We start from the raw sequence: 14539 nt of genomic DNA on the forward strand, positions 1-14539 counted from the left end.
ACCATACTACAATGACAAAAGACCCCTTTACTGGTCAGGACGTGACAGTACCCCCCCCCCCCCCCCAAAGGTGCAGACCCCGACTGCACCTCAAAACAAAAAAAACCCCACAAAAACAACCCCAAACCTAAATGGAGGGAAGGGGGGGTGGTCATCGTCAACGATGATTCCTGTGCTACACCCCCTCTTCGCCAATCCTCCCACTACGAAGGTGGCTCTGGCTCTGGGCGTAGCTCCCGTTCTGAAGACTCTTGGCTGCAGACCACCGCTGAAGGCTCTTGGCTGCAGACCACCGCTGAAGGCTCTGGGTTGCAGACCACCGCTGAAGGCTCTTGGCTGCAGACCATTGCTGGAGGCCCCGGGCTGCGCGGCGTCGCTGTCTTCCAATCAGAGACAACGGAAGACACCTGCCTCTGATTGGAAACCATACTCAGCCACACATAGAAAACGAACATAGAAAATGAAAAGTAGAACAAATCCCCGGTAAATAAACCAACCCCAAAACACACAAAAACAACATCCCCTGCCACGCCCTGACCATACTACAATGACAAAAGACCCCTTTACTGGTCAGGACGTGACAGGCATTTACCTGTATATCATAAAGATATAGTCATATAAGTCATATAGTCACAATAAAGAAAAATAATAGTCCCTCAGAGATTAGAGAATTTACTTCCCCGGAGACTGAGCATTCAGAGCTGCAGAAACTTAACGTGTGCTTGGTTGACGCCAGGACTTATTGTTTTTCAATGAGATCCTTGCATTTTTGCACTGCTTTGACAAAGTAGCTTAATCCAATGGAGCTTTGAAGCATATAGTTCGCTCCTAACGCTGTCAAAGACAAATCTCATTCATTCAATGTTAAAACAGCCCTGTTGTGGGCTGCATGCTGAAGATGTCTGAGGCTGGGAATGATTGTCTAACTCTGATTCTGCTCCAAGATATTTAAGTTGTCTCTGTTTGTTTCTCTGTTTTCCTCTTCTTCACATCGTGTCTCCTCCATCCCCATCAGAGTGTTGATTATTACATAGCCTCGCAGCAGAGACGCTCATTCAAAGTGACATTATGCCCATAACCCCTAAGAGGAGTGTGTCACACTTTCTCCTCTTGCTCCAAGTTTTTATTCCATCCTTGGCCTCCATGGGAATGAACCTCACCTTTCCAATCAAGCTGAAAATGTTTTCACCACTTTTAGAGCAGTGTGATTTCAGGGCCAGGGGCGTGTTCTGTATACCAGCGATAAAGCTTAGAAACAATGCAGTGGAGGAGTGGAGCTGGCTTTCAGTCATACCGTGGGTATAGAGGAGGGAGGACAGCCTCTCTCAGCCTTACTGTCTTCCACACATACTGATCAGGGCTGACTTACTCCCTGTAACGGCACTTACCTCTCCCTTATTTCCTATGATAGCCATTAAACCATCACGTGAATGATGAACTTGACTATTTGAATATCCCTCTCAGACGTCCAGTTTATGAACAGCCTATGGTTAATGATCCTTCACCAGAAGGTTGATTTCAGCTCTCTTCTTTAAACTTCTTATTTCTAATGGGTGGCGATTTGGTTATGAATATATATTATCTGCAGTCACCATGAAGAGGATCAAACATATGAAATGTACAGGGCAATTAGATGGTAACAGAGTGATACTGAGACTTAGATTTTTCACAAAATGAATGCCAAACAAAAACCAATGATTACAAAGTTAAACAAAACAGCCAACTCTATGCAGATGCAAAGTTTGGTGACAAAATGATGGCACAACAACAGCAAAACCGTCACAGCACAACGTTGCATCTGCACCGTTCTTCAAGTAAATGTGGTTTGGTAAAATATTCAGTGGAAATTGTCAAAAGTAGCCCATGTGCATAGAGTTTTATGGTTTGTTCAACTTTTCAATCATTGTTTTACATTTTTTGACAAACATTTTAAAGTGAAAATCTGAGTCTCATCATCACTCTCTTTGCGTGGAATTGCCCTACATGAAATGTAGCCTGGTTTGTTTGCACCCACTTGCGTGTCATATTGCCATGTTATGCTGTGGGGAGAAGTGCATAAAAAAATCTGTGTAAGATGTACTAGGTAAATATAATCTATGTAAGTGTCTATAGGTGTTCTTAAGTGGGTGTTCCTATGTGAGACCACCTGTGTTGATTTCCAATGGTAAGAGGCTGATAATCAGGACAGACCATAATGTACCTTGCCGTTTCAGTGTGATACTGGGGCAATCTTGCTTTAAGACCTGATAGTCTTTCCACTCAGGCAGGCTGTAGAGGAACAGTCATTACTTAGTGCTCGCTGAGGGGGACAGAGCTAGAACGTGTGCTCAGAGACTGCCTGTCAATGGGAGGAGGACGCAGACGGACAGAGCGAGAGAGAAAGAGAAAGAGAGAAAGAGAGAGCGAGAGGGGAGATTCTACAGCAGTTAATTAAGGATCACTCTGTATGTGCCTGTAAACGCAAAGAGGCAAATCTATTCTGTGTCAGTGCCAGGGTCTCCTCGAGGGAATACAGTGATATTTCAAAGGAGGAAATGGCAAGGCTCTAAATCTGTTTCAGTCTCTGTGCTCATTGCTGTTGGTCGTCCTCAGACAAAGTGAAGAAAGGCAAGCCGTGAAGTGTCAGAGGAGTTTGGTAGTCTCTACACCTAAATCAAGGATAAAGTTGTGGCTGGATTCACATCAGCTTTGGGATGGATGGATTTAAGATAATGTGATAGAACAATTATTTACTCTACCAGGATTACCAGGATCTTTACTCAGGTAGGAGATTTACTGTATAAAGGAGAAAGAGATGTTTAGTGTTTCGATGGAAGTAGAAATAAAACTGTACCCAAGGGACTTTAAATGAATAAATATGGAGACAGTTTCATAAAATCTGCATCACTTATATGTTTAACTTGTTCATAAAGATTTAAGTGAGTTTGTACGTAGTTATGCGTTAAGTAAATTCCTTAAAAGTATTGTGCTCTGTTTTTATGACATACTTTTGCTTGCTATTTGTAGTAACATTACTTTTACAATATTTACTGTTTGCATAATCTTGTGGATTTCATGTTCCTCTTTTATCCCAAGGCTGATTTATTCCAAAGGTTACATCCAGTCTGTTGAAATACATAATGTATTGAACTATTAAATGTACTGACAGTTTTTGGGAAATTTTCTGGACCAATTATGTTATGTACAGTGCTTTACTGTACATGAACACACACGAGAACATCGATAGTGCATCAGAAAGAAAATACATGTCATGTGTTTTGCAGACTATGCCACCTTTTAACAGACGTAAGGTCCTTTAAACAGGGAAAACAGAGACTTTAATATCTAGGCTGAACTACGATAGGATCTTAATGTGATCACCCTGTTGAAGGAGAGTTTCTCCTGCAATGCAGGAAATGTAACACTTGTAATATATTTAAGGTTTAAAAAGGCTTATGAAGTTTTTCATTTGGACTTAGACATTTCAGTCTTGATTTTCCCTTATGAAAAATTTAGCAACCCCTACAAAAATGTTCATTAGTTATAATCCACATAATAATTCAATTTCCTGTTACTGCAGGAATTTTTTATTGTTGTAGCAAACTGGCTCAAATGAAGATCCTATATCTGTACTGTAGGACATGTGGAATTAATAACAAAAGGCCAGCTACATTTTTTTCTCTGAAGTACTATCATTGAAAGCCAATCCAAGGCGGAAACACACTCTACTAAAATTTCACACAGACACAGTACGCTACATTCAAAAAAATATCTAAAACCTAATCTAATACAAAATCTCATTACCTATTAAAGACACCTGCATAAAAGCACATTTTCCTTTGACATGCTCCTTGAAAAAAATTCACATTTTGTAATTTGTTGAACAGAAACACTGCTTGCAGGCAACACCTCTAGTATGTTGACGTAAAGATATGTTGACGGTGGTAATTATTTAGATTATAACTGAGAAAAAAGCTATTTTCTCTTTCACAAGCTTCACTAAAAATGAATACATTTGTAATCTGTTGAATACAATCACAATTTAGTGCTATCACCAAAACGTTTGTTGATGTCAATATATTTTTACAGAGGCAATTATTTAAAATATTGAATCATTCTCAACCCAACCCTAACCTTAACCTGGGATCTGTATGTGTCTTATCTAAACAGCTTTGTGAGAGACATTACATGATTGTTGATTCCCATTATGGTTCTGTCACTTTCACAGCCTTGTGACATCCAAAAGACACCCATAGAAAAGAGTTGGCAGCTAACTGCCTGCGAACCAGGAGAGAAATCTTATCTTTTTTATTTCTAATTTTGGTTTAAAGGCAGGCAAGAAGAGATAGTCAGGAGTTGAAGAGGGAGATTCAGCCTGTCAGGGGAAATCTCAGCTGCATGGAATAAGTCTCCAGGGACCATTCCACATTTGCTGCTGTGCCGTGGCTGACGGACAAAATAGGGCAGGAATAAAAAGATCACAAATGAGCAGTTGATTATCACGCTGAATGATACACTGTTTATTATGAAGTTTATGTGGAAGTTCATTGGGTCAATGTGCCAGGACCTGGTTATCTCTGTGTGTTTCTGTGTGTGTGTGTGCGTGTGTGTGTGCTTTCATTTGGTCATGAGTGCATCTGTGCTTGCGTGTGTGTTTCTGTGTGTGACATGATGACCTATGACATTGACTGTGCCCCTCCCCCCCGCTATAGCAGATGTGTGCTGTCATGTCCTGGCTGCTGTGCCTGGTCCTCTCGGTCAGTGGGACGGCCATCCAGCTCTGCCAGGCCACCTTCTATGAGACCATACAGCTACAGCAGCACCATGTGACACGTCCTGGAAGGACCTCCATTCACATGATTGGTGAGTCATCAACAACACCCTCCTCCACTTCTACCTCTGCTTTGTTCCACTTTTGAGCTGTGTAAATGTAGGTCTAATGGAACATTGCAAAAGGTTTTGTCCCTTTTTATAGCCTTTGTATGGATAATTGCGGTACAGAGTAATGGTTGTTTACTGGAACAAAACAAGATAGGGAGGAGGGCTTGGGCAATATACGTATATATTCTATGTAGAACTTTGTGTGTTCTTTGTAAATAGTCACTGAAAAAAATGACCAACTTTCCCTAACCTCTTACAGGTTAGTGTTTTTCGTCATGAATGTTGTTCTGGAGGCAGCTCTGCAGAGTGGTCACTAGCTGGCACAGCCACTAAGTCATACAATCTGATTTTAAACCTAACTTTAACCCTAACCTTAACGCAAACCTTAACCACATTGCTAACCCTAATACCTAACCCTGACCTTAAATTAGGCCCAAAAAGTGAACTTCTGTTGTCATACATTCTTACAGTATAGCCAATTTTCACTTTGCAGTTGGCCCATCTAGCGGAAGTCACTAAGTTCTGCCTCCAGGACAAGAAATCCCAATAAACTTCAACCTGCTAACCACTTCAGAAAAGGTTATGGTGCATGTGGTGTCTGTGGAGGCTTCTTTTGACAAAGCCATTATTTTCTAATGGATGACAGGCTAATTAGCTATGACTAATCACCCATTAGCTAACTAGCATGCACATTGCACTGTGTTACATTTGTCTTTTGTGTACAGAGGGTTTGCTTCAAAAGTCCAAACCAACGTGGCAAGACTGTGTGTTTATTCATTTTGAGCTACAGTTTGCAGGATCTGGCGGAAATATTTACTCTTGGGTCCACCTCAGCCCCAATAACTCTCATGCTGATTTATGAGTTAATTTACCAACAAACAATTCTCCTCCTTTTGGTTCGGGTGATTACAATCTTTATGAAATTGTGCTGAATTGAAATTGGACTACCGGTACTTTTGTTTTCAGGAGGCCTGAGTTATGGATATTGTGAATGGAAGTATACATAGGAGAGAATCATTCAAAAGCTGCATAGTGAATCTTGTCAAGGCTTTGCAAAGAGAGCTGTGCCAGTGCTTTTAACTGAACGTGCAGCACTCCTCAGTGGCTGTTCTGTTTCCAACGCCCTAGTAGTGATAAAGCAGGTCAACTGCTTCTTGTATTCAACATTTGATGTCAGTGTCAGGACAGTAATTCTCGCTACACCACCTTTGTTTCATCGCTCAGTCACACGTGAGTATGATATAGTATGTGCTATCAAATGTGGACAAATGCAGCCCAACCAAATCCCAATGCATTATAACATGTGGACAAATGCAGCCCAACCAAATCCCAGGGCATTATAACATGCGGACAAATACAGCCCAACCAAATCCCAGGGCATTATAATATGTGGACAAATACAGCCCAACCAAATTCCAGGGCATTATAACATGCGGACAAATGCAGCCCAATCAAAACCCAGAGCATTATAACATGTGGACAAATACAGCCCAACCAAATGCCAGGGCATTACAAGAATAAAAAATGTTTTAAATAAATATATAACATAAAATGTGATAAAACGAATAAATATTTGAAATATGACTAAGCATAATTTCTTTCATTGATGCGGAGTGCAACTTTTAGTCTTTAATACAGCCCAACCAAATCCCAGGGCATTAGAACATTCCATGTTCGTGTCCTGGTGCCTACAAAGGCTACTGAGGCAGCAATAATGACTGGTTCAAAAGACACTGTGTCACAATATAGCCTCGAATGCACAATTTCAAAGGTTTTATACAGTACATCCTCCTACTGTATTTTTAGACTACTAAAAGTACATTTTGTGTGTTAATTATATGTTTTTCTTGGGTGAATGTAATGTCAGCACAACATACAATAGACTAAATGCTTATTGGGTTTTGTTCTTTTCCATATCAAATCTCCACTTTAGTGAGATTTATTTGGAGAAAGCTGGGAGCCTGATTGGAGTTACTGCTCTCTTGTGAGTCTTTGTTGTTTAGACGCCCCTGATCATAGGCTTTCCTGAAAAGATTGATTGGTCTAGCTGCTCCAATCATAAAGCAATGACGGAGGAGTAACACAACATGGATGTCATATTAGTACAGTGGCTTGAGAAAGTATTCACCCCACTTGGCATTTTTCCTATTTTGTTGCCTTACAACCTGGAATTAAAATTCATTTTTTGGAGGTTTGTATCATTTCATTTACACAACATGCCTACCACTTTGAAGATGCAAAATATTTTTTCTTGTGAAACAAACAAGAAATAAGACAAAAAACGGAAAACTTGAATGTGCATAACTATTCACCCCCCAAAGTCAATACTTTGTAGAGCCACCTTTTGCAGCAATTACAGCTGCAAGTCTCTTGGGGTATGTCTCTATAAGCTTGGCACATCTAGCCACTGGGATTTTTGCCCATTCTTCAAGGCAAAACTGCTCCAGCTCCTTCAAGTTGGATGGGTTCTGCTGGTGTACAGCAATCTTTAAGTCATACCACAGATTCTTAATTGGATTGAGGTCTGGGCTTTGACTAGGCCATTCCAAGACATTTAAATGTTTCCCCTTAAACCACTCAAGTGTTGCTTTTTCAGTATGCTTAGGGTCATTGTCCTGCTGGAAGGTGAACCTTAATCCCAGTCTCAAATCTCTGGAAGACTGAAACAGGTTTCCCTCAAGAATTTCCCTGTATTTAGCGCCATCCATCATTCTTTCAATTCTGACCAGTTTCCCAGTCCCTGCCGATGAAAAACATCCCCACAGCATGATGCTGCCACCACCATGCTTCACTGTGGGGATGGTGTTCTCGGGGTGATGGGTGGTGTTGGGTTTGTGCCAGACATAGTGTTTTCCTTGATGGCCAAAAAGCTACATTTTAGTCTCATCTGACCAGAGTACCTTCTTCCATATGTTTGGGGAGTCTCCCACATGCCTTTTGGCGAACACCAAACGTGTTTGCTTATTTTTTTCTCTAATCAATGTTTTTTTTCTGGCCACTCTTCCGTAAAGCCCAGCTCTGTGGAGTGAACGGCTTAAAGTGGTCCTATGGACAGATACTCCAATCTCTGCTACGGAGCTTTGCAGCTCCTTCTGGATTATCTTTGGTCTCTTTGTTGCCTCTCTGATTAATGCCCTCCTTGCCTGGTCCGTGAGTTTTAGTGGGTGGCCCACTCTTGGCAGGTTTGTTGTGGTGCCATATTCTTTCAATTTTTTTTATAATGGATTTAATGGTGCTCCGTGGGATGTTCAAAGTTCCTGATATTGTTTTATAACCCAACCCTGATCTGTACTTCCCTACAACTTTGTCCCTGACCTGTTTGGAGAGCTCCTTGGTCTTCATGGTGCCCCTTACTTAGTGGTGTTGCAGATTCTGGGGCTTTTCAGAACAGGTGGTGAATACATATGCACGCACCACTTTTCCGTGTTTTTTTCTATAATTCTTTTAAACAAGTTTTTTTTTTCATGTCACTTCACCAATTTGGACTATTTTGTGTTTGTCCATTACATGCAATCCAAATAAAAATCAATTTAAATTGCAGGTTGTAATGAAACAAAATAGGAAGAATGCCAAGGGGGATGAATACTTTTGCAAGCCACATCACGGCACCATTTAAAACCATACAGAGCGCCATTTAAACCTACACAGAGCACCATTTAAACCTACACAGAGTGCCATTTAAACCTACACAGAGCGCCATTTAAAACTTAACAGGGTACCATTTAAAACTAAACAGGGCACCATTTAAAACTACACAGAACGCCATTTAAAACTACAGAGAGTGCTATTTAAAACTACACAAAACCCAATTTAATGGGATGGCCTTGTACACAGATACACAATGCATAGATACACACATTAGATGGGACTAATATAGGACTGTAATGCTGAATGTTTCAGTTGTGTGTCTGTCCCATAAACATTTCTAAACAACAATAAAGGGGAACATGTTTTCTGAGCTCGAGATTCCCAGCTATCGAGTAATGACCTTATGAAATCTCCTCTGAGACATCAGTGCTTACTGCTGTTCTATGAGCTTTGTGATGGTACAGACCATAATTACATTCTCCCATTGAAGAATCAATCACATGGGATGTTGGCATTCAGCTGTAAAGACAATACACTCGACAAACACACATTTCCGACAAGCATTTGAGAGAGATTTCAAATTCAACCAAAAATGTGAATACTGGTTAGTTAATCTTGTAGAAAGCATACAATTCTTAATTTTCTGTATCAGGGGAAAGAGTAAAAACCTTGTTATTCCTGAATACCATAATTTGTCTTGTCCTCATGCCAGGATAAATGGGATGACAGTGTTATGAGAGCAGAATGGGATGCCTGGATTGACTGTGACATCGGGGCATTTGTTCTGCGTTGTGTGTTGTGTGGCTGTTGGATTGGTAGCAGTATTGGGGTTGACGGGTCATGAATTGGTGGCAGGAAGGACATTGGCTGTAGACCGTTGGGCCAATCATTGAAGCCGGTGACATGCCTTAAATTCTCAGTGACTGGTACTACCACAGGAAATTGAGATCACAAGGGGCTGGAGATCAGTTTTTTCCTTGCCAATGAAAAGTGTTGGGCTGTAGAGGTAAACAGGTTCTCTAAGCAGGATAAATGGTAGGCATAGTGCAATGAAAGGTTTTAATATGCTGATTACGGCTAAATGCAACTCACATGGTCCAATATGAACACGAACAACACCTTATTCCAAACAACAGACATTGATTTTGAAAGCCTTGAACAAAGGTAGGTCTATGTGTATAATTGCCTTGAGCCAATTTGAAATGTATTGCAAAAACAACACAAAGCATCCCAAGGGTCCCAAGTGTCCCAGGCCCAGCACGCACTAACTCTAGCTGGAGGTAGGATTCCTGAATAGATGATTATGTATGTCCAGTGAATCAGGAGGAGTTAGTGTACTCCTCTCCACCCTTCAGCTGTACTTATAGGTTGCAGCAGCAGCCGGAGCTTCACTCTCAGACGTGCTGTGGGCTGTTTTACACTCCTCTGGTGAAGACGGACAGTGCAGTTTGCTGAGCTACGGGTTGCATGATTCACAAGGTGCCGTATTTATTCCATGCAAAGAGCGTGAACAGCAGCAGGAACAGATTGTGGTTGTCGTGCATGCAAAAGGGGCATCGGCTTTGTTTTTAGGGTCATGAGTTGACATGCAACCATCCACCCCCAACAGGGATCACAGGAAACACACTAGAGCACTCAAACGTAAAGCACTCTTGCCACTGTTACAACGTTTTATTGTGTTTTTCTGATCACACTTTATCTCTAGAACTCATACACTTTAACTCATACATAAGGTTTGAACTTACTTTACAAACTGAACCATATTGCTCAAAACAAACAAACAATGCTAACTACAATTAATCTATGGTGATATGGTTATATAAATGATAAGGTTACATAGTATTTTTAAGTGTATGAAAGGGGTGTGTTGACAGGGACTTTTAAATGCTTAATGCTATCTGTCAGACAGTCCATTTTCCCATGTGGTGGGTGTGCACATAAGAGTGATGTATATAGAGAAGAGGGAAACATAATGCTTTCTTAAATTAATCTGGAGTGATTGTATTGTAATTTTGTGCTATCTTCAAATAGGAGGAAAAATTTGTTTTTAAATGGTAAGAATTCTATTGAGTGGTTGGCCTGAATCTCAGTTCCATCTGAAGGTGTCAACAGAGCCGCCTCTTCCTATACGCAGACTAGGCGCTGCGTGTAGGGCCCCACACAATCTAGGGGGCCCCAACCTCCCACACACAAAAAAAGGAACTCAGTCAAGGTCTCAACTTACTGTTGAGAGTTAGAAAAGTAGAGCACACAAGGTAGTGCATCAGCAGTTTTCCACTTGTTATGTCAGTCCCTCAATTAGCCCATGGCAGCTACATTTTGTATGGATTGCTAGGTAATTGCTAGCCCTGGCCAAATCTCGCTTGGGGCCCCCAAAAGGCTAGAAGCGGCACTGGGTGTCCACAGAGAGACAACAAATAAGAGTTAGGAGGACACAGAAGTCTGAGGTTGTCTCACTCATCAACTCCCTCTCACCTACACTACGGCTGGCAGGGTTTGAACTCAGACAATACTGGATTGAACTTCACTCGGCTGAATGGTTCTTTCCTAATTGCCCTGAAAATACATCAACATCTGGTTTGTGTACTGGACTCCCAGTATGTTCATTTGAATTCTCAGTGCAAATACGTACTTAAATTTACAGACACCCAAACATTACACCCCAAATTATATAGAAATCAGACACACATGTCAACATATAATAAGGGGCAGTGGGTATACGTAAGCTATACTATAATGTTGCTTGCAAGCTACATATTTTTCATTGTGTATCTTTCTGTAAAAGAGAGTGAGAGAAAAAAGAAGGAGCAAAAACATTTCCCCATGCTCTCTAACAAAGGAGAGACATAGTACAGTGCTACATCCTCGCCAGAAACAAACATGAAAAATTGATTTTCAGCGGTCGCAAACAAAGGTTGCATCCTTCTAGACAGTGACAGCTTAATAGCCTTATATAATGCCTCTCGCAGGCACATTCTTTTGACTTACATGTCGCTCATCCTCCCCTCAGACCTCCTCTAAGGAGGCTTGGGTTCAAATACTATTTGAAATCTGTCATATACTTTGAGCGTCTGCATGGAGGGCCAGATGTTAGAGGTTTGCACTTTTGAGACTTTGCATTCCAACAGGAAAGGTTAATCAAGCACAGGTACAATATTTGAGAATTTTTTTTCCAATATTATTTGAACCCAGGTCTGCCTCTGAGCCAGGAAGCCATGCTTTCACTAGGTCTCATCCCAGCCTACCTGCAGTGTCTATGGGAAGTGGCATGCAGCCTGAGCCTCAGGCTCTACTACATCTAGTGCCTGCCAAGCCCACTTTGTCCCAATATTCTCCATACATGCCAGTATGACCCCAGGGGACCAACACTCCATACAACTCCATTATGCAGTGGTGGAAAAAGTACTCAATTGTCATACTGGAGTAAAATTAAAGATATCTTCATAGAAAATGACTGAAGTCAATCAATCAATAAATCAATCAAATGTATTTATAAAGCCCTTTTTACATCAGCCGATGTCACAAAGTGCTATACAGAAACCCCGCCTAAAACCCCAAACAGCAAGCAATGCAGATGTAGGAGCACGGTGGCTAGGAAAAACTCCCTAGAAAGGCAGGAACCTAGGAAGAAACCTAGAGAGGAACCAGGCTCTGAGGGGTGGAGATTATAACAGTAAAATGCCAAGATGTTCAAATGTTCATAGATGACCAGCAGGGTCAAATAATAATAATCACAGTGGTTGTAGAGGGTGCAACAGGTCAGCACGTCAGGAGTAAATGTCAGTTGGCTTTTCATAGTCGAGCATTCAGAGTTAGAGACAGCAGGTGCGGTAGAGAGAGAGAGTCGAAAACAGCAGGTCCGCGACAAGGTAGCATGTCCAGTGAACAGGTCAGGGTTCCATAGCCGCAGGCAGAACAGTTGAAAATGGAGCATCAGCATGACCAGGTGGACTTGGGACAGCAAGGAGACTTCAGGCCAGGTAGTCCTGAGGCATGGTCCTAGGGCTCAGGTCCTCCGAGAGAAGAGAGAAAGAGAGAAACAGAGAAAGAGAGAGAATTAGAGGGAGCATACAGACACCGGATAAGACAAGAGAAATACTTCAGATATAACAGCCCCCCGACACATAAACTATTGCAGCATAAATACTGGAGGCTGAGACAAGTGAAAGTCACCCAGTAAAATACAACTTGAGTAAAAGTATTTGGTTTAAAATATACTTAAGTATCAAAAGTAAATATAATTACTAAAATATACTTAAGTAATTAAAGTAAAAGTATGTGTTTAGTGATTAGTGAGTCTGCCAGATCAGAGGGAGTAGGGATGTCATGTGAAGTGTGTGAATTGCACCATTTTCCTGTGCTGCTAAGCATTCAGAATGTAACGAGTACTTTTGGATGTCAGGGACAATTTATGGAGTAAAAAGTATAGTATTTTCTTTTGGAATGTAGTGAAGTAAAAGTAAAGTTGTCAAAAATATAAATAGTAAAGTAATGTACAAAACAAAACAAAAATACTTAAGGACGTTACACCACTGCCATTATGCTAAGGTACCTTCTTAGACTAATTTCCAGTATAAAATAGTATTTCCATGTCATTTGACACATTTTTATGAATTTTTATTACTTATGTAACCTTTATTTAACTAGGCAAGTCAGTTAAGAACAAATTATTTTTTCCAATGATGGCCGTATTTGTGGTAATTATTATTAATATTTTTTAAATGTATTTCACCTTTATTTAACCAGGTAGGCTAGTTGAGAACAAGTTTTCATTTACAACTGCGACTTGGCCAAGATAAAGTAAGCAGTGCAACAGAAACAACAACACAGAGTTACACATAGAATAAACAAACGTACAGTCAATAATACAATAGAAAAAGTCTATATACAGTGTGTGCAAATTAGGTAGGATAATAGAGGTAAAGCAATAAATAGGCCATAGTGGCGAAATAATTACAATAGCAATTAAACACTGGAGTGATAGATGTGCAGAAGATGAGTGTGCAAGTAGAGATACTGGGGTGCAAAGGAGCAAGATAAATAAAATTACAGTATGGGGATGGGGTAGTTGGATGGGCTATTTACAGATGGGCTATGTACAGGTGCAGTGATCTGTGAGCTGCTCTGACAGCTGGTGCTTAAAGCTAGTGAGGGAGATATGAGTCTCCAGCTTCAGATATTTTTGCAGTTCGTTCCAGTCATTGGCAGCAGAGAACTGGAAGGAAAGGCGGCCGAAAGAGGAATTGGTTTAGGGGGTGACCAGTGAAATATACCTGCTGGAGCGCGTGCTACGGGTGGGTGCTGCTATGGTGACCAGTGAGCTGAGATAAGGCAGGGCTTTACCTAGCAAAGACTTATAGATGACCTGGAGCCAGTGGGTTTGGCGACGAATATGAAGCGAATGCCAGCCAACAAGAGCATACAGGTCGCAGTGGTGGGTAGTATATGGGGCTTTGGTGACAAAACGATGGCACTGTGATAGACTGCATCCAATTTGCTGAGTAGAGTGTTGGAGGCTATTTTGTAATTTACATCGCCGAAGTCATGGATCGGTAGGATAGTCAGTTTAATGAGGGTATGTTTGGCAGCATGAGTGAAGGATGCTTTGTTTCGAAATAGGAAGCTGATTCTAGATTTAATTTTGGATTGGAGATGCTTAATGTGAATCTGGAAGGAGAGTTTACAGTCCAACCAGACACCCAGGTATTTGTAGTTGTCCATATATTCTAAGTCAGAACCGTCCAGAGTAGTGATGCTGGACGGGCAGGCAGGTGTGGGCAGCAATCGATTGAAGAGCATGCATTTAGTTTTATTTGCATTTAAGAGCAGTTGGAGGCCACGGAAGGAGAGTTGTATGGCATTGAAGCTCGTCTGGAGGTTAGTTAACACAGTGTCCAAAGAGGGGCCACAGTTGTACAGAATGGTGTCGTCTGTGTAGAGGTGGATCAAATCAAATCAAATGTATTTATATAACCCTTCGTACATCAGCTGAAATCTCAAAGTGCTGTACAGAAACCCAGCCTAAAACCCCAAACAGCAAGCAATGCATGTGAAAGAAGCACGGTGGCTAGGAAAAACTCCCTAGGAAAAA

General features: G+C 41.2%; 1 protein-coding gene across 2 annotated transcripts in view; it reads left to right on the plus strand.

Moving 5' to 3' along the window:
* The first annotated feature begins 2297 nt into the window (after positions 1 to 2297).
* LOC115165786 (chemokine-like protein TAFA-1) overlaps positions 2298 to 14539 on the plus strand; it is a 41455-nt gene continuing 29213 nt past the window's right edge. The window contains exons 1-2 of one of the 2 annotated variants that reach the window (XM_029719150.1): positions 2298 to 2763; positions 4692 to 4842. In XM_029719150.1, coding sequence (XP_029575010.1) covers positions 4695 to 4842 — 148 coding nt within the window. In that variant the 5' untranslated portion in view covers positions 2298 to 2763; positions 4692 to 4694. The remainder of the gene's footprint in view (positions 2764 to 4691; positions 4843 to 14539) is intronic. The other variant, XM_029719151.1, reaches the window with a different exon arrangement.

This window comes from Salmo trutta, chromosome 28 (genome assembly GCF_901001165.1).
Source record: "Salmo trutta chromosome 28, fSalTru1.1, whole genome shotgun sequence".
Lineage (NCBI taxonomy): Eukaryota > Metazoa > Chordata > Actinopteri > Salmoniformes > Salmonidae > Salmo > Salmo trutta.